Raw genomic sequence first — 27,131 nt, forward strand, 5'->3', positions numbered from 1 at the left:
GATCACCACCTGCCCCCCCTGACGTCCTCCTTCTTGCTCTCAGATGAAATTTGCTTGCCTAATGCAGCGTCCCCCAGAATAGCAACCTTTGAGGGCGTCTTGGCTGCCCCCCGTCTCCAAACTTGAGCCTCCCACCTTAGCCTTCGACTCTTCCATCTCCTTATTGAGTGCCAGCGAGGGGAGGGGGGGTCCCAAGCCGTGGTCCCTGCCCCCGGAACAGCCCTTTGACCAATGGGGAGGCCTTGAGGATCGTGTGTCACTATAACAGAAGGACATATTCAGCGCGGTAAGTTTGCAGAACCTTACAGCTAGTCTCGGCCAGCGGGGATCTCCCTTTCTTTCAGCTTTTTCTTTCACAGGTAAGAGTGTAAGTGAGTGTGTGAATGCTAGAGAGGAAGTGAAGCTAAAGTGCAATGTCCCCAACTAAACTAAAACAAAAAAAACTAAAACTGAGGACAGCTGAAGCCACATGTGTTAAAATCACTACCACGACTAATAGAGGGTCAGATGGGGGGACCAGAAGTCGCGTTGACACCCAGAGAGAGGCTTTTTATTGAATCTAGTCAGTTGATGTTTGCCTGAGAAGTTGATCAGCTGTGGGGTTTCTGACATCTTCTGGTTTCTCCAAAAGGTGAAATGATTGCTTTGTACATCTTGCATTGTGTTTCTTTGACGTTCTTGGAGGACACCCTCTTGTCCCAAAGAGCTTTGTGTTTGTTATTGTGCCGGTTTTGGTCCGAGTCCAGCGTCCCAGCGTCCCAGCGGAGGTTCATACCTGAAGGATTTACAGATGGCTTAAAGCCTTTGAAGCAGCTTTCCGCTTCAGGGGACAGAAGACGACACTAATAAGTTATGTCACACCATGAGAACCGAGGCGACGGACGGTGTTAATACCTCTGATGTTTTAAGTGTTGGACATCGCTCGGACTTTGTTTTTGCTTTGCCGGACTTCTTTCTTTGCTCATATGGTTAATACTGTCCATTAGGAAGCTGTAAATTGGGCGTGGCATGCGTTTACTTTTAAGCTCACATAGCTTGAGGATAAACAGTTTAACATCTTGAACGGGAGCCAAGTATCTACAGTGATATTACATCGTGGTGTAAACACGCGTTTGAGTTGAGGGAATTTACAGGATTCAAAAGAGAAAATGGGACGAAGCCTTCAGCATTAGGCCTTTGACCCTCCTGTGGCCTTTCAGGGTTTATTTTAATTCCTGGACAAAGTGTCTTCAGTCAGCAGGGAGCGTGATTGAAGGAGCCATGTGAGGGCGAGACGTCCAGATAAGGAGATGGTGTGGGATTATGGGTAGTGGTCCAGGGGAAGGAACCCAATCTTCATCTTCATCTTCATCTGAAACTGGATCTGAACAGCTGTCAGTTGGAAATAGTTGTGATGTCGGAGCATTCATGGTGGCCGCGGGCTAACGAGGCTAATGGGAAACCAATCCTCTGATCGCTCTGAAATAATGCACACATTCAAGTCATGTGTGTTTATCATCGCGGGGGTTTGATCAAATCCTGTCTGGATTCTTAACACTACAATATATTATACTTCAATAAATATACTTCCACTACAAAGTAGAACTCTTTAACAAGTCAATGCATTAAACATGTCTGGATGCTCTGGAAGGAAAAGATGCAATACTTCAAAAATAAATACTTTTACTACGAAGTGAAAAAACAGTAAATGCATTTAACATCAAGTGTTAGCATTAAAACGTACAGATTACTATCATGCAGAATAATACAAAATATATCTTGTTCTATTAAAGATATTAGTGAATTAATGAGTCATTTTGCATCGAGTGTGTTGTTTTTATGATTTTCTACCCTGTAAAATGCATTATTATTATTATTATTATTATTATTATTATTATTATTATTATTATCTTGTAAAGGTAGGGAAGCTAGGGTTAGATAAATGTAGAGAAGTAACAAGTACAGTTCTCCATCTGAGGTGAAGTGCAGAATAAGAATAAATCATATTTAATGTGTATACTCAAGTACAAGTACCTCCAAATTGTACTTGTGTAAATGTACTCAGTAATGGAGAATGATTATAGATGCACCAGAAGCTGTTAGATAAAAAAGCCCCCCCCAACATTAATGTCCTCTCTCAGCAGTTTAGAAAACGCTGTTGGCATACAATCTAATTGTGGCTCCCTTCTCACTTATCAGCAGAGAAGCAGATTCAGGACGAGGGGTTGAATTTCAGCCCAAAGTTTCAACGCTAATTTTAAACCAAAATGGAACAGAGGAATGTGGAGCTTTCCCAAAACAAAACCAGGGTAGAACATTTTCAAACGATGAACAAGAAAGCTATTTAGAAATTACATTTAAATAAAGATTTTTTGGGGGTAGGGGGTGAGAAATGTACAGGGCAGCAGGGTGGGGTCGGCGGCAGATATTTAAGCCATTCTGCAACTTAATCCTGAGCTAAAAATACAGCCGGCTGCTCCTTGGCAGACAGACGCTAAATTCCTCTCTTCTCTTTTTGCCTTCCAGGTTGTGTAGCCCACCATCCCCATGTCTGACACTGAAGAAGTGTAAGTCCATTCATATTTATTCATTCACAAATTTAAACCACACCTGGTGAGAAGTTTGGCAAAAATAATCTCAACTCAAAGTCAATTTAGAAGCATTTTGTAAAATTAATGAATGCACACAATGTATGCAATATTTTTTATGTTTTTATAGTTTTTTTTAATGTTACTTTGTTTTATCGTAGTGTATCAACACCAGGTAACATTCATCGTATGTGTTAACCAACCTAATATCAAACTTTAGATGTAAAAACGTCAAAAACCTTGAGTAAAGATTGTCTTGTCAAACTACTGAATCCGTGGACAAGCTTGAATTTAAACGCTTATTTTTTTTGATTGAATTTTCGTCTAAATTAGAATTTCTTTGATTCTTCTCTTGCAGTGATCAGATCGAGGGTAAGTAAAACCATTTTCCCCCGTTTAAAACAAATTGAATCCCCCTTAAAGTGAGGTCCATCAAGACTCCGGAGTCCCATGCTGAATCCCAGAGTTATTTCTGAATCATGCCTAACTTATTTTCCATCCCCTGTAAAGAGTTGTATGCACTGGACAAATCCATATGTTTACAGGTTTGGCTTGACTCCGTCCAGATGCTCTACTTGAATTAAAGCTCAGATATTATCCTCCTGCTGTTGTGTGGCTGCAGGAACCAATGCTGGCATCAGGACAGTGTGAAACAATGACTTTGAAACCGGAAACACCGACGTTGACCTGTTGTCAGCAAGTCCTGCAGCCCTGCATGCAATCTGCAACCGGACAGTCCTCCAGATCTGATCGGTACCTTTGAGCTCCGTTCAGATCGGGAGGACTGTGTCGTGTTTGCTACGCATGGATCCCCAGTGTACCCACATTTTGAATTCATATATTGTCAAAAATGGGTACAAATGGGATCTTTTTATAATATTCTTCTGCTCCTTTCTTTCTCGGATGGACCTAAAAGAATACGATGGTAAGGCTGCAGATGATAACTCTTATGCCATTGATACTAATTTGACATTGTTTAGTGTGTTTTGTAGGTTAACTTACTTTCTTTTGTGGCATGCTAGTGAACACTAACGCCATCTGGGATCAATTCAAAAGACTTAGAAAGTATGTTTTTTGCATCAGGAAAGAAACATGTCTCTTTGCAGCACAGGAACTCTTCAGGAATCAATCACAACTCATCCATCAACGACTGACCATCAATCTTTTTTCCTCCTGTAACCGCTTGCTGTCTCACATGCTTTTAGCGCCATCCGGTGGCAGTTCCCCCCAAACTGCCACCGCAATGAAACCTCATATATCTCTCACTCATCACCCCCTCTTTTCCATCCACTCACCACCTCCTAACTCTCTCCCTCTTTTCTCCCGCTGCCATTAACCCTTCTCACCGCCCTTCCTCTCCCCTGGTGTCTCGCTGCATGTTGTATAGCTGTAGCCGAGGAGGTAGTAGAGGAAGTAGAAGTGGCTCCTGAGGCGGCCCCTGAGCCAGAACCAGAGCCAGAACCAGAGGTAGAGCCAGAGCCAGAACCAGAGCCAGAGCCTGAGCCTGAGCTTGAAGGTATGTGGTTTGGAGGGGGGAAGGGGGTATTCTATCATCCTTTCACCAGAAAACAGGTGTGCTCCTAAAAAAGAATAAAGGCTGCAGCAAAGCAGACAGACCCACCAATCAGAATCAGAATCTTTATTCGTCCCACAGAATAAACACATTTACATTTGTTTCAGCAGAAAAGACACCAAAGACAGCTCAATGTTACCTAAGAAGCATGCATACACAACTATGACAGATGAAACAAAATACACATCCTGTAACAGTTCTGAATATATAGCAGCCAGGTTTATATTGCACAGTCACTACGGCATATATATATATATTGCACATATTGCACATAGTTGGTATTTAACAACAAGGGGTGTTATAGTCTGATCCGCAAACACATGTTCTCCATGCTAATGCTAACGCTACCTTCCATTCACCTCTGGAAAAGTCAAAGACGCTGGGATGTGAGGATGTCTTATAATATATATTCATTTCATTTCATTTCAAACCTTTATTTAGACAGATTAGTCCCTTGAGATCATCGATCTCATTTACAAGGGAGACCTGCATCATTTAGTTCCACATGAAACATAAAAACAACATACAAACAACAGAGGATATCATATTTACATATTCAACATTTACAAATACCCAGAGTGTCAGAAAGCATTTCATTTAGACATGCCTTAAATACATTCAAAGAAATAAAAATGCTCAATTTCAATTTTGCCTGTAGACTGTTCCAAGCAAGTGGAGCTGCGCACATAAAAGCTGTCTTACCTAAGACAGTCCTTACTCTTGGTACATCTAACAAGACTATATCCTGTGATCGCAGACAATAGCTGCTTGCAACTTTCTGCTTTATCAATGAACAGATATAATACGGGAGTTTGCCCAACATAGCTTTATAGATAAAAGTGTACCAGTGACTGAGCATGACATATAATGTTAAGATGATCATACCCATAGCATTTTACAGTTAGTGTGTAAAAACCCCATATGTTTAATGCACTAAATTTCATGCTTTTTAAAAGTCCTGCTCCGTATCTATGTTAGCTTTTGTCCCGTTTAGCTTCCGGCTGCTACAATGCTTGAAGGTTTTAAAAAATGCATTCATTACTTCATTCATTCATTAATGAACATTTCTTTAAGGGGATTGATTCTGAGGTAAACTAGTATCTACTACTTTGGTGGATATTACTAAACTATAGTCTAGCTACATGCATCTGTACATTGTGTTAGCGCCAACACGTTAGCATGCAGTTCAGCACAGCAACAGTTCAAACTACAGTCAATATCTTTACGGTTCATAACTTTTGAAGTCTCAATTATCGTTAGCTTCTTTGCTAACTCATAGCTTCTAGTTTATCTAATAAGGAAACAAACTAGAAACCGTCTATTCCTTTTGTAAAGTTATGGAGTGCTACTTTATTAGCAACTTAGCCTAGCATACCGTATGCTAACATGTTGGCGTTCATTATGGAAAAAGATATCTGCAAACACAGGTTTTATTTAGGGCTTAAATTTAACAAAACAAAATAAATATTGGCCTCTTTTATCAATCTAACGCTACTTATAGGCCTACTACTGTACCACATGTACTCTGAGTACTTGTACTTGTATATGGCGTACATGTTTGCTTATACCTTACAAATACAAGCTTTATCTTGAGCTGTTTCATTTCTAAAGGCTACGCATGATAATGAAACATTTCATTTAAGTCCAGAAAAAGAGTGTCATATTTCACCTTTTTCTAAATGTATTATAAAATGCTCACATGCTGGTGGGAGAGCTGGTGTCGCGTTCACATGCTATTTTGTAAAAATGAAACGGCGGATTTGATTTAATGCCACTTTAATTTATAATAGAATACCATGAATTCGGCCAAGTTGCTTCAACAATGTAGACTGTAGACTTTTCTGAAATAGCATGTGAATGTAGTGTTTCATGTTGCAGGAATCCTTCTCTGTTGAGCTGTTTGGAGGTGAAACTGTGGTTCAAAGAAACCCTACTCTGTAAATTCTCAAATATCTGCCTTTATTTACCTTAAAACCGAAGAACAACCTTTACCTTGCTTTATATATTTAATGTATTATATTCTAGCATCCCTCTAATCCCAAATCGATTCCAGATTGTATTGCTAGTGGATGCTAAGCTAACGTAAAAAGGACCAGTTGCCTTTATTGGTTGTTAAATGTAATATTTGATATTTCTATTTGAGAATTTACTCTTTAGATACTCCTTAGACTGCCGCACATTGACTGTCTGCCCTAGTCGTGAAGTCTTCCTTGTGTTTACCTGATGGATGTACAGTGTGCTGCTCTCAGAGCGATGCTAACGCTGTTGTCTATTCTGCTTTTTGTTTTGGATGCTTGCTGCATGCAGAGGCTGTGGAAGAGGAAGGTATGTTGATTTTATTAAAAGAAACTTCTGATTAATCTTTAAAGAAAAATCTGTCATTCTGGTTTTGGGAAGGACCACAGAGTCCAGGTCTGACGTCTGAACTCTACCGGGGAACGCCTGCTGATCACAAAATGTCTGTCCAAATCTTTTTTATCCGTCTGTCAAAAAAAATCCAGGAGCGCTGCCCAATTGGCACTCAAATTTATCCAAATGATTACCAATTTTTTATTATTGAACAATTAAAAGCTAGTGGAGAAAAAGGGTGAAAGAATATGAGATGCTAACATGGGCTTTACTGCGCAGCGACCCCACCGATAAACTCTTGCTATGCCACTCGTCGTCTGCATGGCATGGAGCCGCCAGAATCTGGGTACAAACAAAAAGAAAAATTGAGAATGAAATGGGGGAAATGTCTTGCTTGTGTAAAATGCTTTTGGGGTCAAGCCAAAGAAACAAAAACAAGACTTATATGATTGGTACGGTACATAAAAGTCAAAACTCTGAGTGACTTTTTTTAGATAAACGAGGCTTCATGAGAAGTTTGTAATATTAATAATACAACTCACAGCAAGGTCTGTTAATCCAGAAACTTCTTTGTTAGTATTTGAAGTTTTATGTTTACAGTGTTGGTACCTGTCGCTCTAACACTGAGGCTACCATTTGACAGTCTTTAATGTTATTAGGTCATACAGAGCCATGCATTTTAATCCATGTAATGCCTGACAGTAGTCTGCTTTGTTTCTAACCCCATGACATGTACTTGTCCCCTCTTCATTTTCCTAATCTGCAGAAGAAAAGCCAAAGTTCAAGTGAGTTTTTCTTCCTCAAATGATATCTGTAAAACATCCGAGACGTTTGGTTAATCAAAAAAGACAAATATAAGCTTTTAAACTAGATTATAATCAATATCTATGCACCTACAAACTCTCTCTCCTGCAGACCTGCTGCACCAAAGATGCCTGATGGCGAGAAAGTGGATTTTGACGTAAGTGGAGATGAAGTGTGAAGGATTTGAGTGCATGTAAAGGGTTTTCTGTTTGTCTAAAGGTGGGTTTTTTGTGTTTCCGCCCTGCAGGATATCCAGAAGAAACGTCAAAACAAAGATCTGTCGGAGCTGCAGGGACTGATCGATGCTCACTTTGAGTGCAGGAAGAAGGAGGAGGAGGAGCTGATCGGACTGAAGGACAGGATTGTGAGTCTTTCACCTAAAAAACACACCTTTAAAAATCTTTAGAATTCACTTTTCAAACAGATTATAGGAGAATTTACAACTGAATTTTTTCATTAGATAAATAATCCAAATGCTAAATATATTCCACATTCTGGCGCTATCGAAGTACGGAAGCCAATTTCTGCCAATGTATTGCAAAAAATAATGACATATGATCTAAATACAGTATATAAGGCCAGTCTAATTACTTAATTTTGCTAAAATAATTACCATAATTACTTTTTATCTCAATATACCAACACATTATATAATTAATTACTCAGTAACCCAGAATTATGAGTTAGTATCTTAATATTTAGACTTGGACGGCAGTATAGTGACTAAGTATTCCAAGATAATTAACTAATAGCTCAAAGTACTGACTTTTTATCTCAATATATCGATGAATTATCTCAAACAGACTATACTGTAGGAACACATGACTCAATTTGAACTTCATTAGATAAACAATCCAAATGCTAAATATATTCCACATTCTGGCGCTGCATTATCAAAGTACGGAAGCCCATTTGTGCCAATGCATTGCAAGAAAGACCCTGTAAATGGTTATGAGGAATTTAACCAAATAATGACTTGATAGAGTAAAACATACTTTATTAATTAACTCAAAGTAATGACGTTTTATCCGAATATACCTTATCTGAATATACGTAGTATTCCAAAAAATGAACTCGTGTTATTTTGTTAAAGAAGTACTTTATCTGACTATTTTCTGCTCGCTTTAGCCTTAAAATTACGTTAGCGAAAACAGGACAGTTTCTAAATCTTGTCATCTGTTATCTGTCCGTTAGATTTAGCAAAGCAACGTGTGTGTATGTGTGTGTAGACGTAATGATCAGCTCTGACGCAGTGTGTTGTTTCCTGTTCTGCAGGAGAAGCGTCGCGCTGAGAGATCCGAACAGCAGAGGATCAGATCTGAGAAGGAAAAGGAGCGCCAGGTCAAGCGTGAGGTTCGTAACATTTAAATATCACCTTTTGAATCGTATATCCAAGATTGTCTATACTTCCTGCTTCCCGTTGGGCTGTTGAGAGAGAGGAGGTCTCACTCTGTTTATTGAAAAAACATTCAAGTGTATTTTGTATTAACACGTATATCAAAGATTGTCTATACCTCCTGCTTCCCGATGGGCTGTTGAGAGGAGGTCTCACTCTGTTTATTGAAAAAACATTCAAGTGTATTTTGTATTAACACGTATATCAAAGATTGTCTATACCTCCTGCTTCCCGATGGGCTGTTGAGAGAGAGGAGGTCTCACTCTGTATATTTAAAAAAATTCAAGTGTATTTTGTATTGACACGTATCTTTTATGCTGCTGCAACAAAAACAATTTCCCAAATTGGGATCAATAAAGTACCATCTTATCTTATCTTATCTCATCTTATACCTCCTGCTTCCCGATGGGCTGTTGAGAGGACGTCTCACTCTGTTTGTTTTCCCCTCACCAGGAGGAAAGGCGGATCAGGGAAGAGAGAGACCAGGAGAAGAAGGCCGGAGAGGAAGCAAAGAAGAAGTCAGCTCTGTCCAGCATGGGCTCCAACTACAGCAGCCATCTGCAGAAGGCGAGTACAAATACCCCTCACACTAAGTACTTTCAGTAGTGGTGTGCACAATTACATTCTCTGCAGAGAGTGAGTACAAGTACTGCACTACCCCTCACACTGAGCACTTTTACCATGGCAGGTTCTAATGCTACGTTACTCTGCTTTTTTCAGTAATATCATTTAGTGGAAACTATGTAAATGTTGTGACTAAAACAAATCCCAACAAATATTAAGAAATACATTAAAAACAAAGATTGGCTTCATAAATAATGTGTTTGTTACCCCAAACTTATTTTAATGCTCTGTATCTTTGGCCAAAGCAACCAAAAACAGTTAAAAATAAAATGGTAACAAAGTCAGTGACACACACTATGTTACTAAAAAACAATAATGCTAAAAAAAAAAAAAGAATCAAAATCTCCTTCTTCCTGCATTCAATGTGCACCTCTCATTAAATGATTGGCCCCACCCTATAATTAGTCTACACTGACCTTACCTAACGAGTCCTAAAACCAGGAAGTGAGTCAGCATGTCACCACTTCCTGTTCCCTCGTCTCAGAGCCAATGGGATCTCTCCGTAGGATTTTGGAAAATAGCTGGACTAAGGTCTGTGGTTGAAACACATTGAAGAGACGGATCACGTTTTGTTCTACATTAAATCATCAGCAGTGATGAAGAGTGTACGTGTCTGAGAAACGATGGTTGTTACCAAGTGGCTGAATAGGACTACAGAAGTTGTGGAGGTCGTTGTACGTCATTACACCGAACACGTAAACACTCCTCTAAGTTAGTTTCTGTTCTGCTTGAAAGCAAGTCCCTGCCTCCTGCAGACTGTTCAAACAAACGCTTCAACTCGTTCCATCTAGAATCTCTGTGTTTGAATATGGATCTGAAGTTGGCGTGACGTTGAAGTCGTGCTGCTGGACTCAGCTGTAGTTCCTTTATAGCATAACGTTAGCATTTAGCTTCTGGCGTTTAGATTTAAGCAATCCAGTACAGGCGTACGGACCTCGGCGCTTGCCGCAGTACTGTCGTACCAATAATGACGTTAAAGAACGGCCTCTCGTGTCTGATTCCGATTCTATTACACAAACTATCATTGTAATCAACAATATCGTAAAATAATTTCATAATGTGGGCTAATTTGCTCCCAAACCTACGCTTTCTGCTTGAGTTAATCTCCGTCAGAAAGTAGTTCCTAGAAAGTAGTTCCCATGGTAACGATAACCTTTTTTCCAACGCACTCAACTCGTCAGTTTAAACAGCCGCAAATCTTTCGTTGGTTTTGTGGCCATGTCCATGTCCAACCATTCATCAATACTGAGGCCCCCCAACAAATCAAAATTAACTTTAAAATCTGACATTTTGTAGCTACCGATTTCCAACGAGAGACCAGGTATAACAGTGTAACGGCTGTGTGTCGCTAAACGTCGCTATGGAAACCACACGATGTAGGCTCATGGAAGTAGTTTCGTTAGGCTAGTGGCGTGTGTAGACCACTTGATACTTTGTGATTAGGCAAGTTCTATTTGATCGTTGTTTGATCGTGGAATCAAACACGCCTATTGACCAATCAGAGAGCTTGCTCAAACCTGTGTTATAGATTTATGATTCGAACATTGTAAAAGTAGGGTAGACATGCGGAGATTATCCGGCTGAACAAAACATTTATCAAACAGATTCGTTTTCCACAGACCTTATTTTTGACAATATTCCTAAATCCTCTGGAGAAATCCCGTTGCTTTTTGTCGAGGGACCCCATGCACAGTTTACTTCCGGGTAAATACGTCATCCCTGCACCGCTCTACTGACCATACATTTCAAAAAGAAGAGTGAAACTTGTGGTAATTAGCAGGAATAAAGTTGCCTTGAAAGCATATTTGGGTGATTATTTCAACTCTATGGACAGAAGGTGATAAACACCAGGGTTAAGATGAAGATTTAAACCTCTGTTCCTCCGCATCAAACAGGCTGACTCAAAGAGAGGAGGAAAGAAAGAGACTGAGAGAGAGAAGAAGAAGAAGATCCTGGCCGCCAGACGCAAGCAGCTGAACATCGACCATCTGAACGAAGACAAGCTCAAGTAAGACCCACACAAAGATTACAGTTCTCAGGACTCACTTTTGTTTACCCTCAGGGGGAACGCAAACTCTTAACCCATGTGGCTTTCTTTAATAATTAATATTCAAAACATGAAGGGAAGGTCTTTATTTCTCTGAGATGTTTCTGACGCGATTATCACATGTATTTTTTATTCATTTAACTCAAATGTTTTTAAGATATTTTATATATTTCTCCGACATGTTTTTGACACCTGTTCTCTATTTTATTTATTTATTTAACTTACATGTTTTTAAGATATTTTATATATTTTTCTGACATGACTGTGTTGTTGTGCTGCAGGGATAAGATCACTGAGCTGCACGAATGGATGACATCACTGGAGTCTGACAAGTTCGATCACATGGAGAGACTGAAGAGGCAGAAGTACGAGGTGAGTCAACAAAACAGGAACTTATACAACTTATTGACATTTTTTAAATACCTTATTCCTTTCATTTGTCAGTAACTAAGGTCTGTACTGTACGGTTACTATGTGCATTTCTTAAAGGAGGCTTTCAATTGTTTGTGTTTACTTAATAAAGTATTGCGTATAGATGTTGTTTTTCAATTAAACCATTTGGTTTTAAGCTGATTTTGGGTAAATAAATCCGATCCAGTTATCAAAAAGAAAGCCTCGTTAATTGATTAATGAATGAATAGATCTCTCCTTATTCTATTCATACTTTTTATAATACATTGAGAGATACATCTTTGACTCCGGCTTGTGTTTAGACAACATTTAACAATTGATAGCTTTGAAAAAACATTTCTTTTGTGCAAAATCTATGAAAGAAAAGCATTATTTACTTGCAGATTTAGCAACCTCCTTAGCCCTAAATGCTATCATTATAATAACCATATTCCTCCACAGGTTTGCCTCGGTATGTACCCTGATTTCTGCACAATAATCTTCATAATCTTTCTCCAGCTGTAGCAGATATTCGTTGTTGTTTAAATTGAGATGCGATCCTGAGGTTTTCCGCACAGCCCCACTCCGGGTTTGAACCTCGATGTGTGTTTGATTCCCTGCAGGTCACCACCCTGCGTAAGAGAGTTGAAGAGCTCAGTAAATTGTAAGTAGAGCTGCAGCGACGCTCTGCCTGCAGCTTGGGGCTCGCTGCATGTTAGCATGAAGGTCAAGAAGGGAAAACACAGCGCCCCCCGCTGGCCGAGAGGAGACAACACACCACCGAGATAAAAAACTAAACAACGAAGAGTTTGTTTCTAAAAGTGACATCTGAAAGATCTTGATTTTATTTTAAATGTAAAAATCACACACACAATTTTTTTTATAATATGATAATAATAATAATAATAATAATAATATGATGATTCAAATCATGATTTTAAATTAGTACATAATTAACAGAATATTCCTATTTTACAACTTTGATGTTTTTATAAACCAAAACTGTGAGAGTATTTGTTGTTATGATGACACTTCTGAGCTTCTGAGCTTTTATGACTTAAAAACACTTTAAATGTAATGACAATGCAAGGCATGTCATGTATGACAGTTACCTTTAATCCTTTTATTTTATATCTAATAGTTTTATACAAATTAGATGACATTTTGGAAACAAACTCTTCGCTTGAAAGCAGATCACCGGATCTACATTGGATGTAAAGGTGGTATTGGGTGACTGAGCTTTAGCATCGCAGAGCTCTGGTCAGGTGTGGCTGAGCGGTAACAGGTAAGTTTGACCCTGCTGAGGTTTCAGAGCCGAGCTGAAGCAGTCTCTCTAATATCTTTCTTTTTGAGACGGGAAACTTCGACGGGTGTTTTAACGCAACAATGATCAGATTGTGAAGTCATGTGACCGTGCTGTAGTTCCTTTATAGCCCAACATTAGCCTCCTTTAGCTTAGCGGTGGTGACGTGAAGTCATGTGACCGTGCTGTAGTTCCTTTATAGCTCAACATTAGCCTCCTTTAGCTTAGCGGTGGTGACGTGAAGTCATGTGACCGTGCTGTAGTTCCTTTATAGCCCAACATTAGCCTCCTTTAGCTTAGCGGTGGTGAGGTGAAGTCATGTGACCGTGCTGTAGTTCCTTTATAGCCCAACATTAGCCTCCTTTAGCTTAGCGGTGGTGACGTGAAGTCATGTGACCGTGCTGTAGTTCCTTTATAGCCCAACATTAGCCTCCTTTAGCTTAGCGGTGGTGAGGTGAAGTCATGTGACCGTGCTTTAGTTTCTTTATAGCCCAACATTAGCCTCCTTTAGCTTAGCGGTGGTGACGTGAAGTCATGTGACCGTGCTGTAGTTCCTTTATAGCCCAACATTAGCCTCCTTTAGCTTAGCGGTGGTGACGTGAAGTCATGTGACCGTGCTGTAGTTCCTTTATAGCCCAACATTAGCCTCCTTTAGCTTAGCGGTGGTGACGTGAAGTCATGTGACCGTGCTGTAGTTTCTTTATAGCCCAACATTAGCCTCCTTTAGCTTAGCGGTGGTGACGTGAAGTCATGTGACCGTGCTGTAGTTCCTTTATAGCCCAACATTAGCCTCCTTTAGCTTAGCGGTGGTGACGTGAAGTCATGTGACCACCCAATACAGAGGAAACACTGATCATATGCTTGACCCCGTTCTGGTTTCCCATGATGCCTCACTCTACAGCACCTGGAAACTCATTAAAGGAAAGCAAAGGGATTCTCCTCGGAGGTAAACGTGTTAAAGCTGCCGCTGTGTCGTTTTTCAGGTGCTCACTATCAGGAGCCGCATTGATTGTTTGCAGAAGAAGTAAGTACTGGCATCGATGGGTTCACTGACACTCAGTAATCTTAATAACTTAACTCAAATATATCTGCGTGAACCCTTCCCTTAGCAGGACATAACTGACCGTAACAGGACAGTCTATGTCAGTTTATGGCAAAAAAAAAACACTTGCAAGCTAACTAGGTTTAACTGTTTATTTGTGCAATAATTTAAAGGTTCAATTTTAGCATCACTTGTAAAGATGTACAGCTACACTCTGTTTTGAACTATGGTGGATTAAAGCCATTGAAGTGCAAAAAATATTTTTAATATATTATATAATATTTTTTAAGTATATTACGAAACATACTTGGAATTTTTTCTAGTTTTAAGTCAACTTTTCCATCCTTAATTCTTAGTTTGTGTACCTTGGTTCATTTTAAAGTCACTTTGTTAAGATATAAGGAAGCCATAAATAGACCAAAGACACTAACACCCCCAGAAAGTGTTCATGCCCAAATCCACGGCTAGAAAAACTTGTCTGGAAGTCAACATGGAGGCGACCACGATCCAACTCTCAGGTCATACACGTTGCCACGTTGCGTGTCTGTCCCAAAATACAACATTAGCAGCAGTTTGTCACCAGGATTTTCACTCAGTTATTCTTTCATTCCTGCTGTTATTAAGTCAAACCTTATATTAAAGTTCAGCAGAAGAACTAACGTATTGAGAACAAGTAGGCTACATTAAGCTAGGCTAAAAAGCTAATATAGAACACTTTAGGCTAACTAGCTTTCCATAAAAAACGTTGCATAGTAGATATAATGTATTATTGTTGCATATAAATGTAAACAAACATTAAAACAAACGTAGAAAACTTGGATACTAGGCTAGGCCAACTAGCTTGCCTAGAATGACTTTGCATAGTAAATCAAGAATATAATGTTTAATTCTTGCATATCAATTTAAAAAAGCATTAACACAACAATATAATGTATGTATAATCTTATTTAGATTGTAATTAACTAGCTAGCTAACGTAGAAAATATAGCATAACTGCACTGAAATGTGTACAGCTATTAGTCCATCATATTCATTTTTAGCCCTTTTTCCAAGCAGTTAGTTTAAACGTTCTGGTTATTATTAGCCATTGCTATTCTGCTGTGGCCGTATATATGTTAGTTATTTAGGAAAACAAACTGCTGCTTTTGATTGTCCTCTTGGAGGCGGCCAAGCTAATGCAGTCTGAACGAAACTGGAATTTCATGCAAATGGGTTGCTAAGCTAAGTAGAAGCTTCCAAGCAATACTGTTCATTTTGTTAGCTTGGTTTAGCAATCTGCTTCCTTACGCCTGGTCAGCTCCATATGTTGCTTCTGTTTTGTCCAGAAATACGTGTGTTATTTATCGTACGTACCCATTAATAACTTTTATATTTCATTGTAAATATACTTGTCGGTATGCGAGGAGTATTCCCTGGTGTTCTCTGAAAAAGGATGATGAACAGATATTCGTTACATATAGTCAGTCTAACGCAGAGCTCTCAAGAGCCCTGCTAACGTTCAGTATAACGTTCAGTTGAGGAAAACAAGAGCTCAAGAAACGTAAATGCAATTAAGTACCAAAGTAGTTCATCCTTTCTCAGTGTACAGATCAGGTGTTCTCTCTACATACTCACCCCTTTACTTATTTGTGTGTGAGAGCCGTTACAACAGTAACTGTGAGGGTATTCACATTACTTTACTTGGCTATCGGACTCAGTAATGATTCAGTTTGTGCAGGTAAGTGTTGCATGAGTTTGGGTTTTAAGACTGCAAAACCATTAGCATTTTATCCCATCTGCATGTGACTCAGTTCTTTAGTTCTTAGGGTTGCCAAAAAGTAAACCTTAAGTTGATTATTGAACTTGTACGGTATATGTTGTTCCATTAAACTAAATAAATGATCATTTGTAAATGACTTTTTACATTGATTGTTGCAGGGAATGCTAATTATTCGGAAACTAGTCATTAGCTTTGTTAGCTAACGAGAGGTTCTGCACATTGCATTCTTTCTGTGTTAGTCAGCTAAAACCTGCTGTAACAATTCACTCGGGATTTCTGATAAGATATTCAGAAACATGCTAATTGTCTGCGTACAAGGTTAAGCATAGTTTAATCTCAAGCTGACCCAGACAAGTACTAGAAGGAGACTTATTAGTTCATATTTTGGACGGAAAACCAATTTTGTAGTTTTATCTAGTTGCTAAGGTAACCAAGTGCCATTTATCTGACAACCCATTACCCTGAAAGTCTAGGAGTTCGTAAAAAATACCATAAGACCAAAGTGCAATGGTAAATTATCCCAAAAACAAAAGCCCTGGTTTCTTATTTACGCATTTATAGGTTTGTCTATTTCATTTACTACTTTGGGTCTCCGAATAACAGGCTTTCGGACAAATTCGAAGCCCCTTTTTCAAGCATGGTACTAAACTGAAGTGTGCGTCTGAAGTGTTGTGAAGTTGGGTGAAACTAAAACTCTGCACAGAAGGCCGTTATCCTTTGTTGAACAATCATTTACAAACCGTTAAAAACCCCACACATTTCTGACATGTATTTTCTTTTTTTTCGTATTACAGCAGCAAGAAGGGAGCCGCCGCCCGCCGCAGAAAGTAGATCTTCCCAAAAACGAAAGTGCGATCTTCTCGAACACACGCCTGAGGAAAAGACGCGCACTTTGGCGAAGGTCCTAGCTCGGAAGAAGCCAGTAACGCTGAGGTGTACTCTGCGATCATCAACGCGCGTCCTGAAACATGCAACCAGGAGCCTTTAGCTGCTGTTCATAAGAAATAAAAAAACGAAAAAAGAAACTTGCATTCGTCATCACGCTTCCTCGCCCAAAGCTGTTTGGTTCTCAGTATTTTTGTAAATAAAGTGTGACACTTCAAGCCATGACTGTAGAGCTGTTGTTATTCAAAAGAATTCAATAAAGTTCCGTATTTTTCAGACAGTCGTTTGTTCAACACTGTTTTCCAAACTGCAGAGTTGAATTGAACATGGAGCTAAATAGTGTAGAAGAGACAGGATATATAGAGTCTGCGTAGCCAAGTCAAACAAAGACTCAAAACTCCAAAAAGTATGTTTGATATTATCAATAAGGGATTGGGTACAGCAATTTCTTTAAAGAGTGTTTAAGAAAAAGTTAAGTTGACACAGTTTTCATTTGAAACTGGTCAAATATTGCATCAGGGTCAGATAGCCTAACTAGCTAACGTACAACACTTTAAATCTGCTAGCTTGAATATCTATGAACATGAAGATTATTTTCCATTCCTTTCATAAACATGTAAATAAGCATTGACAAAACAATATCATGTATGTAAATTCTTATTTAGCTCAATAGTAGTATGGCTAGTCGGATCATGGAAAGTAGGGTAGGCTAACAAGCTAACGTAGAAAACTTAGCATAACTAAACTGACATTTGTTTATCTAATAGTTGGGTTTAATACAATATATTATCAGTATAGGATTGAATATCTAGCCATAAAGGTTAACAGGCTAAAAAGTCAAGCATTTTACGTCTGCCGTTTTGACAATTTAGCAAGATAATTTATATAATGAAAATCTAAAGTCAGTTAAGCTAACAAGCTAGCGTGGAACATTTTAAGTCTGCAAGCGTACTTAGAAAACGTTGCATATGTAGTAAATGAATATTACAATTATTTTAGAATCCTTTGACATGAATGTAAATAAGCATTGACACAACAATATAATGATTGTATTATCTCATTTAGCTTAATAGTAATAATATGGCTAGTGTGATCATGGTAAGTTAGGCTAACTAGCTAACATATAAAACTTAGCATTACTAAAGCTAAGGCCACGTTTTTCATACTTGAGAAGATTAACAGTCTGTTTTGAACTACAATCTGTATCAACAATTACAGAGCACATGGTCATGGGTAATGCTCAGGGTAGAAACATTGAAATTGTTGAGATAGACACAAGCCCTAAATACACCAAATACATTAACACCCCCAGAAAGTGTTCAGGCCAAAATGTAAGCTAACTAGCTAACATAGAAAGCTTTGCTAGCTACGTAGAAACCTTTGAGTAGAAAATGAACGGGAAAATGATTTTATTATCCTTCCATATAGCCTACATGTAAATAAGCATTGACACAACACTATGATGTATGTATAATCTTATTTAGCTCAATACAAATTACATGGCTAGATTGATCATGGAAAGTCTGTTAGGCTAACTAGCTAACGTAGCAAACGTAGCATAACTAAACTGAAATGTGTACATCTTGTTGGGTTTCATAATATTTCTTATAAGTCTTGTTTTCCCAAGAGCTCAGCTTAAAAATACTGGTTATTTCTGTCTGAGAAATTAGTTTTTGACTAAATTGCTAATCCGCTGTAGGCCTAATTTAGTCAATTATACAATTTCCGGGTTTAAATGTACTAATATTGCATTAGGGTCCCTGAGAAAGAAGTAGGTGTTTGGGAAAAGTACATTTCTGTAGCTCTAATCAAATAGTTTTTCTATAACAACAACAAAAAGGTCACAAGAAATCATTTATTGGTTAGAAAATGCATTCAATAAGCCGTCACCATTAGAATTAGCTTGAAGCCAATGTGATTACTCCGCCCTGATTGGCAGGAGGGAGCAGGTGTGTGTGTGTGTGTGTGTGTGTGTGTGTGTGTGTGTGTGTGTGTGTGTGTGTGTGTGTGTGTGTGTGTGTGTGTGTGTGTGTGTGTGTGTGTGTGTGTGTGTGTGTGTGTGTGTGTGTGTGTGTGTGTGTGTGTGTGTGTGTGTGTGTGTGTGTGTGTGTGTGTGTTTCACTCAGGGGACACTTATCTGTCATATTAACTCAAAATAGGTCCAGATAAATGCTGGTTTATGGTTAAAAAATGAAGGAAATCCAACTAAATGTCTTTGCTTTCCACTATGATTTCAACACGAGTGTCCCTTTCCCCTCAGCAGACCTTTTGGGTCAGACATCAGTACAAAAAAAAATTGGTATGTTTTTCAATTTGAGTTTTGAAGCAACAACACATTCAGGGGAGACCTTTCAGTCTAATTTATACCAAGTGGTTCAGATGTATACCGCTTTAAGGATTGGAATAGAAAACCAACAGAAAGGTGTCAGAAAGAGGCCCTGTTGTGTTTGTTGGGGGGTTTCCCTTTCCTGTAGTGGGACCAGCAGACTGGGCTCTGGTTTCAGACAGAGGGTGAAAAGAGGTGCTGCAGCATAGGCAGTATGAGAACAATAAAGAGCTTTTTGAACATTAAAGCATGAAGACATGTAGAGACACTACATACTGATATACACCTGAACATCAGCAGGAGAGGACTCTTTAAAGTAGAGACACTACATACTAATATACACCTGAACATCAAGAGGAGAGGACTCTTTAAAGTAGAGACACTACATACTGATATACACCTGAACATCAGCAGGAGAGGACTCTTTAAAGTAGAGACACTACATACTGATATACACCTGAACATCAGCAGGAGAGGACTCTTTAAAGTAGAGACACTACATACTGATATACACCTGAACATCAGCAGGAGAGGACTCTTTAAAGTAGAGACACTACATACTGATATACACCTGAACATCAGCAGGAGAGGACTCTTTAAAGTAGAGACACTACATACTGATATACACCTGAACATCAGCAGGAGAGGACTCTTTAAAGTAGAGACACTACATACTGATATACACCTGAACATCAGCAGGAGAGGACTCTTTAAAGTAGAGACACTACATACTGATATACACCTGAACATCAGCAGGAGAGGACTCTTTAAAGTAGAGACACTACATACTGATATACACCAGAACATCAGCAGGAGAGGACTCTTTAAAGTAGAGACACTACATACTGATATACACCTGAACATCAGCAGGAGAGGACTCTTTAAAGTAGAGACACTACATACTGATATACACCTGAACATCAGCAGGAGAGGACTCTTTAAAGTAGAGACACTACATACTGATATACACCTGAACATCAGCAGGAGAGGACTCTTTAAAGTAGAGACACTACATACTGATATACACCTGAACATAAGCAGGAGAGGACTCTTTAAAGTAGAGACACTACATACTGATATACACCTGAACATCAGCAGGAGAGGACTCTTTAAATTAGAGACACTACATACTGATATACACCTGAACATCAGCAGGAGAGGACTCTTTAAAGTAGAGACACTACATACTGATATACACCTGAACATCAGCAGGAGAGGACTCTTTAAAGTAGAGATACTACATACTGATATACACCTGAACATCAGCAGGAGAGGACTCTTTAAAGTAGAGACACTACATACTGATATACACCTGAACATCAGCAGGAGAGGACTCTTTAAAGTAGAGACACTACATACTGATATACACCTGAACATCAGCAGGAGAGGACTCTTTAAAGTAGAGACACTACATACTGATATACACCTGAACATCAGCAGGAGAGGACTCTTTAAAGTAGAGACACTACATACTGATATACACCTGAACATAAGCAGGAGAGGACTCTTTAAAGTAGAGACACTACATACTGATATACACCTGAACATCAGCAGGAGAGGACTCTTTAAATTAGAGACACTACATACTGATATACACCTGAACATCAGCAGGAGAGGACTCTTTAAAGTAGAGACACTACATACTGATATACACCTGAACATCAGCAGGAGAGGACTCTTGAAGAAATAAGTTATTTCATTGTAATCTCTCAAAACACCAAAGCCTCTGTAGATGCAGTTCTTCTCTGCGACCACACGATGGCGCTGCAGGTTTAAAGGTTGAATGGTTTATTTTACTACCAGACTGGTACCTTTGTTTTCCGGTGAAAAATCCTCCTAAAGCTGATAAATATATTGTATTCAGTTCACTTGAGTTCCTTGAATTTTTGGTGCAAAATATTATATGATTAGTTTTTCGAGCTTTTCTACAAAATATATTTTAATTTCTCTAAAAGTGGAAATAAAATTGTAAAATTATTAAAAAAGACTAAAGCTCATCATAAAATACAGCTCAATGTAATTAAAATATTTAAAAGTAGAAAGTGCTTATATCTTATGTAATTAACGTATATTTAAGGACATATTATATATATTCTTTGTACCATTAAATAACGTTCTCATCTGTCAATAAAATACATTAAAATCTAAATAATCCTGAAGCCTGGATATCCAAAGGTTACTCAGAAAATGACAATTGTTTACATAAATCAAAAAGTAGAGTCGTGTTTTTTTTGTATAAATATTCATTTTCATTTATTAGTCATAAGACTGTCACTCAGTTTTCAGATGTATAAATATAAAGTTTAACATTTTCACAACAAACAAACAAAAGCACGTACAGACGGAAACATTAAATACATAATTAACACTTTCATTGGAACAAATCAGCTCTTATTTACATCGTATGTACAGAAACAGAAAAGTGGTCCTCCGCTGCAGTGAGTGAAAACATCAAATAATAATAAATGTTTTTAAATTGAACAGGAAGCAGACAGACTCCCACACTTTGTTGTTGTTACTTACTGCAGTTTTTCTACAGAAATCTGCAGTTTTGCATGGCATATCTTTAAAATATCACTGGATGTTATTGCAGTTGCTTTACCTCCCGAGGGATTCAAACAGCTGGGGCTTTTTTTACGACTTCAGATGGACGAAAGTGGAGGAATGTAAATGGATGTTTTTTTTGTTTGGCCTCCGTCCTTCATCAAATAGACTTTTTGCACAGAGAGGAAGAAAAAAAAATCCATCTGGACGACTGACCCTAAATCAGCCTTTAAAATAACTTCTCATAACTTAAAATAAAATTGAAATAATGCAATGACTGAACAGAGTTGTATTCATCACTAAACCTGTGTTTAAAAACGACATTTCCCAGCATTCATAGTGGTTTTTACATCTAAAATGCATTTTTTTTTACAGCAGGAAAGAGAATTTCAGGGGTTAAATATAGTTAAATATGGAAGATAATTAATGCCAGGAAAATAAATATGGCGTATGGAAACTTGGGAATGAGAAAATCCACTTTGAATCCTCTTTCAAATATTTTTTTTACATGTCAGGTCACAAAAATATATTCTTAAAATGTTCAAAATATGAATCAAAATTAGATTACACAGCTTTATCTTGAAATAATTATCTATGTTTTTTTGTTGTAACTAATATTTGTAATACTTATTTAAAAGCTGTGTGATTAAGACTTAAAAATACAAAAAATATTTTCTTTGCAAAATCGTCTTCTGCACGTGGAGCTTGCTCGGTAATTATAAAATCTATAAAATCTGATATAAAGTAAGAAACTCCACCAATAGCGACAAATACTTTAGCAGTAAGTAAATGGGCCTTAAGTTGTTCTTTAGAAACTAAAAAGGATTGGCACGAATGAGCTTCCATACATTTAGTTTTTTTTGGAAGGAATCTGATGCAGGTCGTGAAACTCAGTTCAGTTAAATGAAATTAAAAGGTAGAGATAGTCTGATATAAAATAACACACTCCACCAATAGCGACAAATACTTTTAGGTAAATACGTAAATGGGCTTTAAGTTGTTTTTTATGAACTCAAAAAAGATTTTCCCAGATTTCTCTTTTTTTTCTTGGCACAAATGAGCTTCCATATTTCTCTTTTTTTGGAAGGAATCTGGTGCAAACAGGTGGAACTTAGTTCAGTTCAACTAAATTAAAAGGTAGAGATAGTGGGGGTTTATAGGACTTGGTAGATGAGGTTTGGGTCCTGGATGGGGGTCTGGATGGGGGTATGGATGGGGTTCTGGTTCTGGTTCTGGTTCTGGGTCTGGGTCTGGTTCTGGTTCTGGGTCTGGGTCTGGTTCTGGTTCTGGTTCTGCTCTGGTTCGGGGGCAGAGGGGGTGTCGGTTGAGATCCGCTCCACAATGCTGGACAGGCAGTCGAGGCTGGAGACAACAGAGATTCGATTCTTCAGAGAACCTACAAAACAAAACACAAATAAACGTTAAAAATCTAAAAAATATATATTCTGAATAAATCTTTTAATTTTCAAGGCAAAGCAAGGCAAGTTTATTTAGCACTTTTCAACACAAGGCAATTCAGCGTACTTTACTAAAATCTAAGACATTAAGAAACATCATCTTCCCTTTGCTTTTACTGTTAAATAAGCCAAAGTAAATAATATAATACTAAGATTAAGATTAAATGATCATATTTTTTCTCTATGAAGTATAACACACAACTCTGTTTTTATCTGTATTGTCCTGCTCAGAATATATATGATTTTTTTAGTTGTATTATTTATAGGTTTTTCTCAACTATGTTTATAGCTTTACTCTGGAAGAATTATACAATTATAAAACGTGCACATTTGCAAATCAAACAAAACACACTTTTTGACGCTAAAAAATAAATTAATTTGAAGATATTTAATGTTTATTTATCACTAGACATATTTTAAGTGGCAGCATAACTGGCCTGTAAGCTGTATATATTATCGTTATTATTATATTAAAAATATTATATTTTATTATCCATTTATTTTTGGGGGTTTCTTACCGTTTTGTTTCTCGGAGAAATACGAGCTTTCATAATTTCCTCTTCTGTTTTTCTGACAGCTGGGTCCGGTGAAATCCGTCTGCAGAGGCAAAGGAACAAGACATAAGTTAAGAAATAAGTTTCAGTCACACTTCTGCATTATTTACAATAAACCGGTCACAGGAAGTCCTGATCTAAGGCCTGGGATCAGTTTACACAGATAGGCCGAAGACAGACAATGAGTTCAAATAGGCAAAATAAGCAAAAACACAAAGTTAAAGTGAGAAAAGACGGATTTAAACTGACGAGGGGGACGGGGGACGGGGGGGACGGACAAATTCACCAGGAGAGTTGTCTTGACTAATAGAATGCATTCTGGGGGTTGGGGCTTAGACTTTCCCACTTTCAATTTTGAAGGACCACCCTACAGTGAGGCTACACTTCAAGGCTGATGAGGGAGGGGTAAATGTTGCTGGAATTTGAATAACATTCACCAGGAGAGTTGTATTGACTATCATAACGAGTTCCGGTTGGAGCTTAAAATAAATGAATTCAAAAATGTACATGGCACTAAGGACCACCCTACTACACATATTATCATTTCACTAGTAATCATTTTTCAATAAAATGTTTACGAACGATTTTCATGGAAATAAAATAAAATTATCGTAAAAAATTAACGAAATTCAAAATGTAATGAACACTATATTAAATCCTCATTAAACATTCAAATCGCGAGTGAATCAACGTAAATCATCTCTGCGTTTAGGACAGAGTAATATAAGGGATCTAACGAAATGTATAAAGCTTTAGTTTCCACAAAAAAAAATGTTTGAAAGAAATCTAGTGCAGAAAAATGATGCTTTTCTGAATCAAAACGAAAACGTTGTATTAACTATTAAAATCCATGTTTTTGTCTTTTTTTTAATGTCACTTAATTTACAGATAAAAGAGAACCTGAGATTAAACGAATCAAATCGATAATAATAAAACACATTTAATAGGATGTGTAAACGGTCAAAGGCTAAAAGAATACATCGTGACAATCAAATTAAATTAACGAAATCTTATTGAAAATAAATAAATAAACAAATGAAACTAAAACTACGACCGGGGGGAGATCAAGCTAATATCCCCAGATCTCCCCCCGGTCCTTTAGAGAAGACATGAGAGCGTTTCTAAGCTTCTGTTCCCCGCAGAATAAATACAGATCAGTGATGGAGAGAAAATACATTTAGGCTACACAGAGAAATGTGAATAACAATAACAGAAACCTAAACCAGTGAAGCGTGTCAAACTAAAAAAGAAAACCAAAGTACGGATAAATTAGTGTCTCAAATAAAAGAACGAATATAAAAACAACAAAATAACCAAAACACTTTTCCGTGCGTAAATACACAGTGGATACACTCTTGGAGACGTTCATAAGAACACTCAATCAACCCTCTCCCCCCCCCCTGCTGCATGTTTGACAAAATATATAATAAAATAAGGAAAACTAAGATTTAAAACTAAACACAAATCTAACTTGTCCGCGCCTACAGACGCAGTGGATCAACTCACTTCAAAAAGGAGCTTACAAAAGCACCAAAACAAAACAAGAAAACGAGTCAAACTAAAAAAGAAAACCGAAGTAAAGATAAGTGGATACTATATCATATATAAACTATTGTACACGTGTTTTTAGGAATTACAAAAACGAATAAAACAAACAAATAACCAAAACTAACTTTTCCGTGCGTAAAGACGCAGTGGATAAACACACTCAAACCCCCCTCTCTCCCCCCTCCCCAGCTGCCTGTTTGACAGCTGTCTGGCTCCCTGACACTCACCATGCCATCGGAACAGTTGGACCGGGGGCTGGAGGCGTCTGAGTCCCCGCTGTAGTGCTCCATCCCCGGGTAGAAGCTCTCCTCCGGCCCGCCCCCCCCTGCTCCGCGCAGCAGTGCCTGGAGAGACTCGATGTAGCTGATGGCGTTGCGCAGGATCTCCACTTTGGGCAGCCTCTGGTTCGGATTGGCAGATGTGCATCTCTTCAGGTTCTCAAACGCGTCATTCACCTTGCCCAACCGCCGCCTCTCGCGCATGGTGGCCGCCTTCCTCCTGTCCGCACCCGTGGTTTTCCTCTTGCACGCTTTGCATGCCCAGAGGAGGCAGCGGCCCGCGTGGTGGTGTCCGCTGGGGGCCCGCACGTGCTCATCCTGGTGGTGGTGGTGCAGGGAGGAGGAAGAGGAGGAGGATGACGGTGAGGGAGAGGGGCACGAGGAAGAAGAGTCCGGCTTCAGGAGGCCCGCGTGCACCAGGCGCGGGTCCAGGTCCTCGAAGAAGTGCATGTCAGTGGTGTTGAAGCACGGGTCGTCGTAGAAATCATCTGCGGCAGGGATGGGGAAAGAGATATCCGACAGCTCCATGATCACACAGAAAAAAATCTAAAACACCACCGAAGAAGAAGGAGAAGGAGGAGAAGAACACAAAACTGGAAGATTGACAATAAAGTTGACTTTGAAGAAGAAGAAGAAGAGGAAGAAGAAGAAGAAGAAGAAGAAGGAAAATCCAGAAAGTGTCTGAGTCTTTTTGTTTTTGGAGGGGAATGTAGAGTCCTTCACACTCTCTTCTGTCCTCTCAGCTGTTGACCTGGATAGTTTTATACCTGGGACAACCCGAGGGGGGCGGGGTCAGATCAGTGATGTGAGCTGGGGTCTGACCAATCAGCGAAAAGAGGGCGGGGTTTTTACAGCTTCACGGTAATTAGTGTACAATTACCTCTAACAGAGCAGTAACAGCGGGGTAATAAACTGCAGCTCTCAAAAACACATGTGCGAGAACAAATACTGACAGCAGATATTAAGGATTTAAATCAGGGGGGGAGGGTTACTTTATAGAGGGTCTATTTGAGTTTTCATTTTATTACAAAGTCTGTTTTTTTAATAATAAATTGCTATACGTTTTTTTTAATTAAATACAATGTTTTTCTGGCAGCAAGGAGGGACGGGTTACAAAAGGGAATTACATCAAAAGATCAAGAACAAATTAAATATGGTTGGGGCCTAATCTGATGTGTAGGCCCCATGACAGAATAATACATTTTAAAAGTAAATACAACATGATTTTAATGGAATAAATGTGTTTTAACTCATTGAATAAATGATGTGTAAAAACAATAAACAAATTAGAAAACCCAATTCGAAGTTTAAAACCTTTTATTTGTATTTATTTATATTTTAAAAGGAATAGTATAAAAAAAGGTGGAAAAGAGAAATATATTTCTTAAATCAAAGCAGAAAACGGTAATAAAAAAAGGAGAATTTTATCATCTTGGTAAATTTAAATCTGTATAGAAATAATAACATACAATCAAATTGGAGCAAAGTAGTATAAAATAAGAATTAATGTTGATATTGTGACAGAAATTACATTTTAAATTTGAGTTAATTATCATCCAGTTTGTGATGTGTTCACCTTGTGACTAATTACTTTTTTTTATTATTAGGTAAAAACCATATTAACAAACATTTAAAACCAAATAATGTTGAGAATAATCTTTTTTTTAATTATTTTCTTTTATTAC

The 27,131-nt window shown here is 38.3% G+C and overlaps 2 protein-coding genes across 5 annotated transcripts; one reads left to right on the forward strand and one right to left on the reverse strand.

Annotated features, from left to right (window-relative positions):
- The first annotated feature begins 255 nt into the window (after window positions 1–255).
- Window positions 256–16,957, forward strand: tnnt3a (troponin T type 3a (skeletal, fast)). Of its 4 annotated transcripts, XM_079683994.1 has the most exons (14): window positions 256–359; window positions 2,506–2,546; window positions 2,926–2,939; window positions 3,955–4,083; window positions 6,448–6,465; window positions 7,256–7,274; window positions 7,405–7,450; window positions 7,541–7,657; window positions 8,569–8,646; window positions 9,143–9,256; window positions 11,209–11,321; window positions 11,642–11,732; window positions 12,374–12,414; window positions 16,649–16,957. In XM_079683994.1, the coding sequence occupies exons 2-14, from the start codon at window positions 2,527–2,529 to the stop codon at window positions 16,683–16,685; spliced, it is 837 nt and encodes a 278-aa protein (XP_079540120.1). In that variant the 5' UTR covers window positions 256–359; window positions 2,506–2,526; the 3' UTR covers window positions 16,686–16,957. The 4 variants fall into 4 exon arrangements, with proteins under 4 accessions (XP_079540120.1, XP_079540121.1, XP_079540123.1 ...); XM_079683995.1 differs by lacking the exon at window positions 6,448–6,465; XM_079683997.1 differs by lacking the exons at window positions 3,955–4,083; window positions 6,448–6,465 and having other exon boundaries at window positions 262–359.
- Window positions 16,958–21,290: 4,333 nt separating this feature from the next.
- Window positions 21,291–26,425, reverse strand: myod1 (myogenic differentiation 1). The gene is made up of 3 exons (XM_079683992.1): window positions 25,396–26,425; window positions 23,585–23,663; window positions 21,291–23,005 (listed from the first exon to the last, which is right to left on the reverse strand). Exons 1-3 carry the CDS (start codon window positions 25,972–25,974, stop codon window positions 22,764–22,766), a joined length of 900 nt encoding a protein of 299 aa, XP_079540118.1. The 5' UTR covers window positions 25,975–26,425; the 3' UTR covers window positions 21,291–22,763.
- Between the last annotated feature and the right edge of the window lie 706 nt (window positions 26,426–27,131).

The sequence above is a fragment of the Notothenia rossii genome, assembly GCF_949606895.1.
Source record: "Notothenia rossii genome assembly, chromosome: 5".
Lineage (NCBI taxonomy): Eukaryota > Metazoa > Chordata > Actinopteri > Perciformes > Nototheniidae > Notothenia > Notothenia rossii.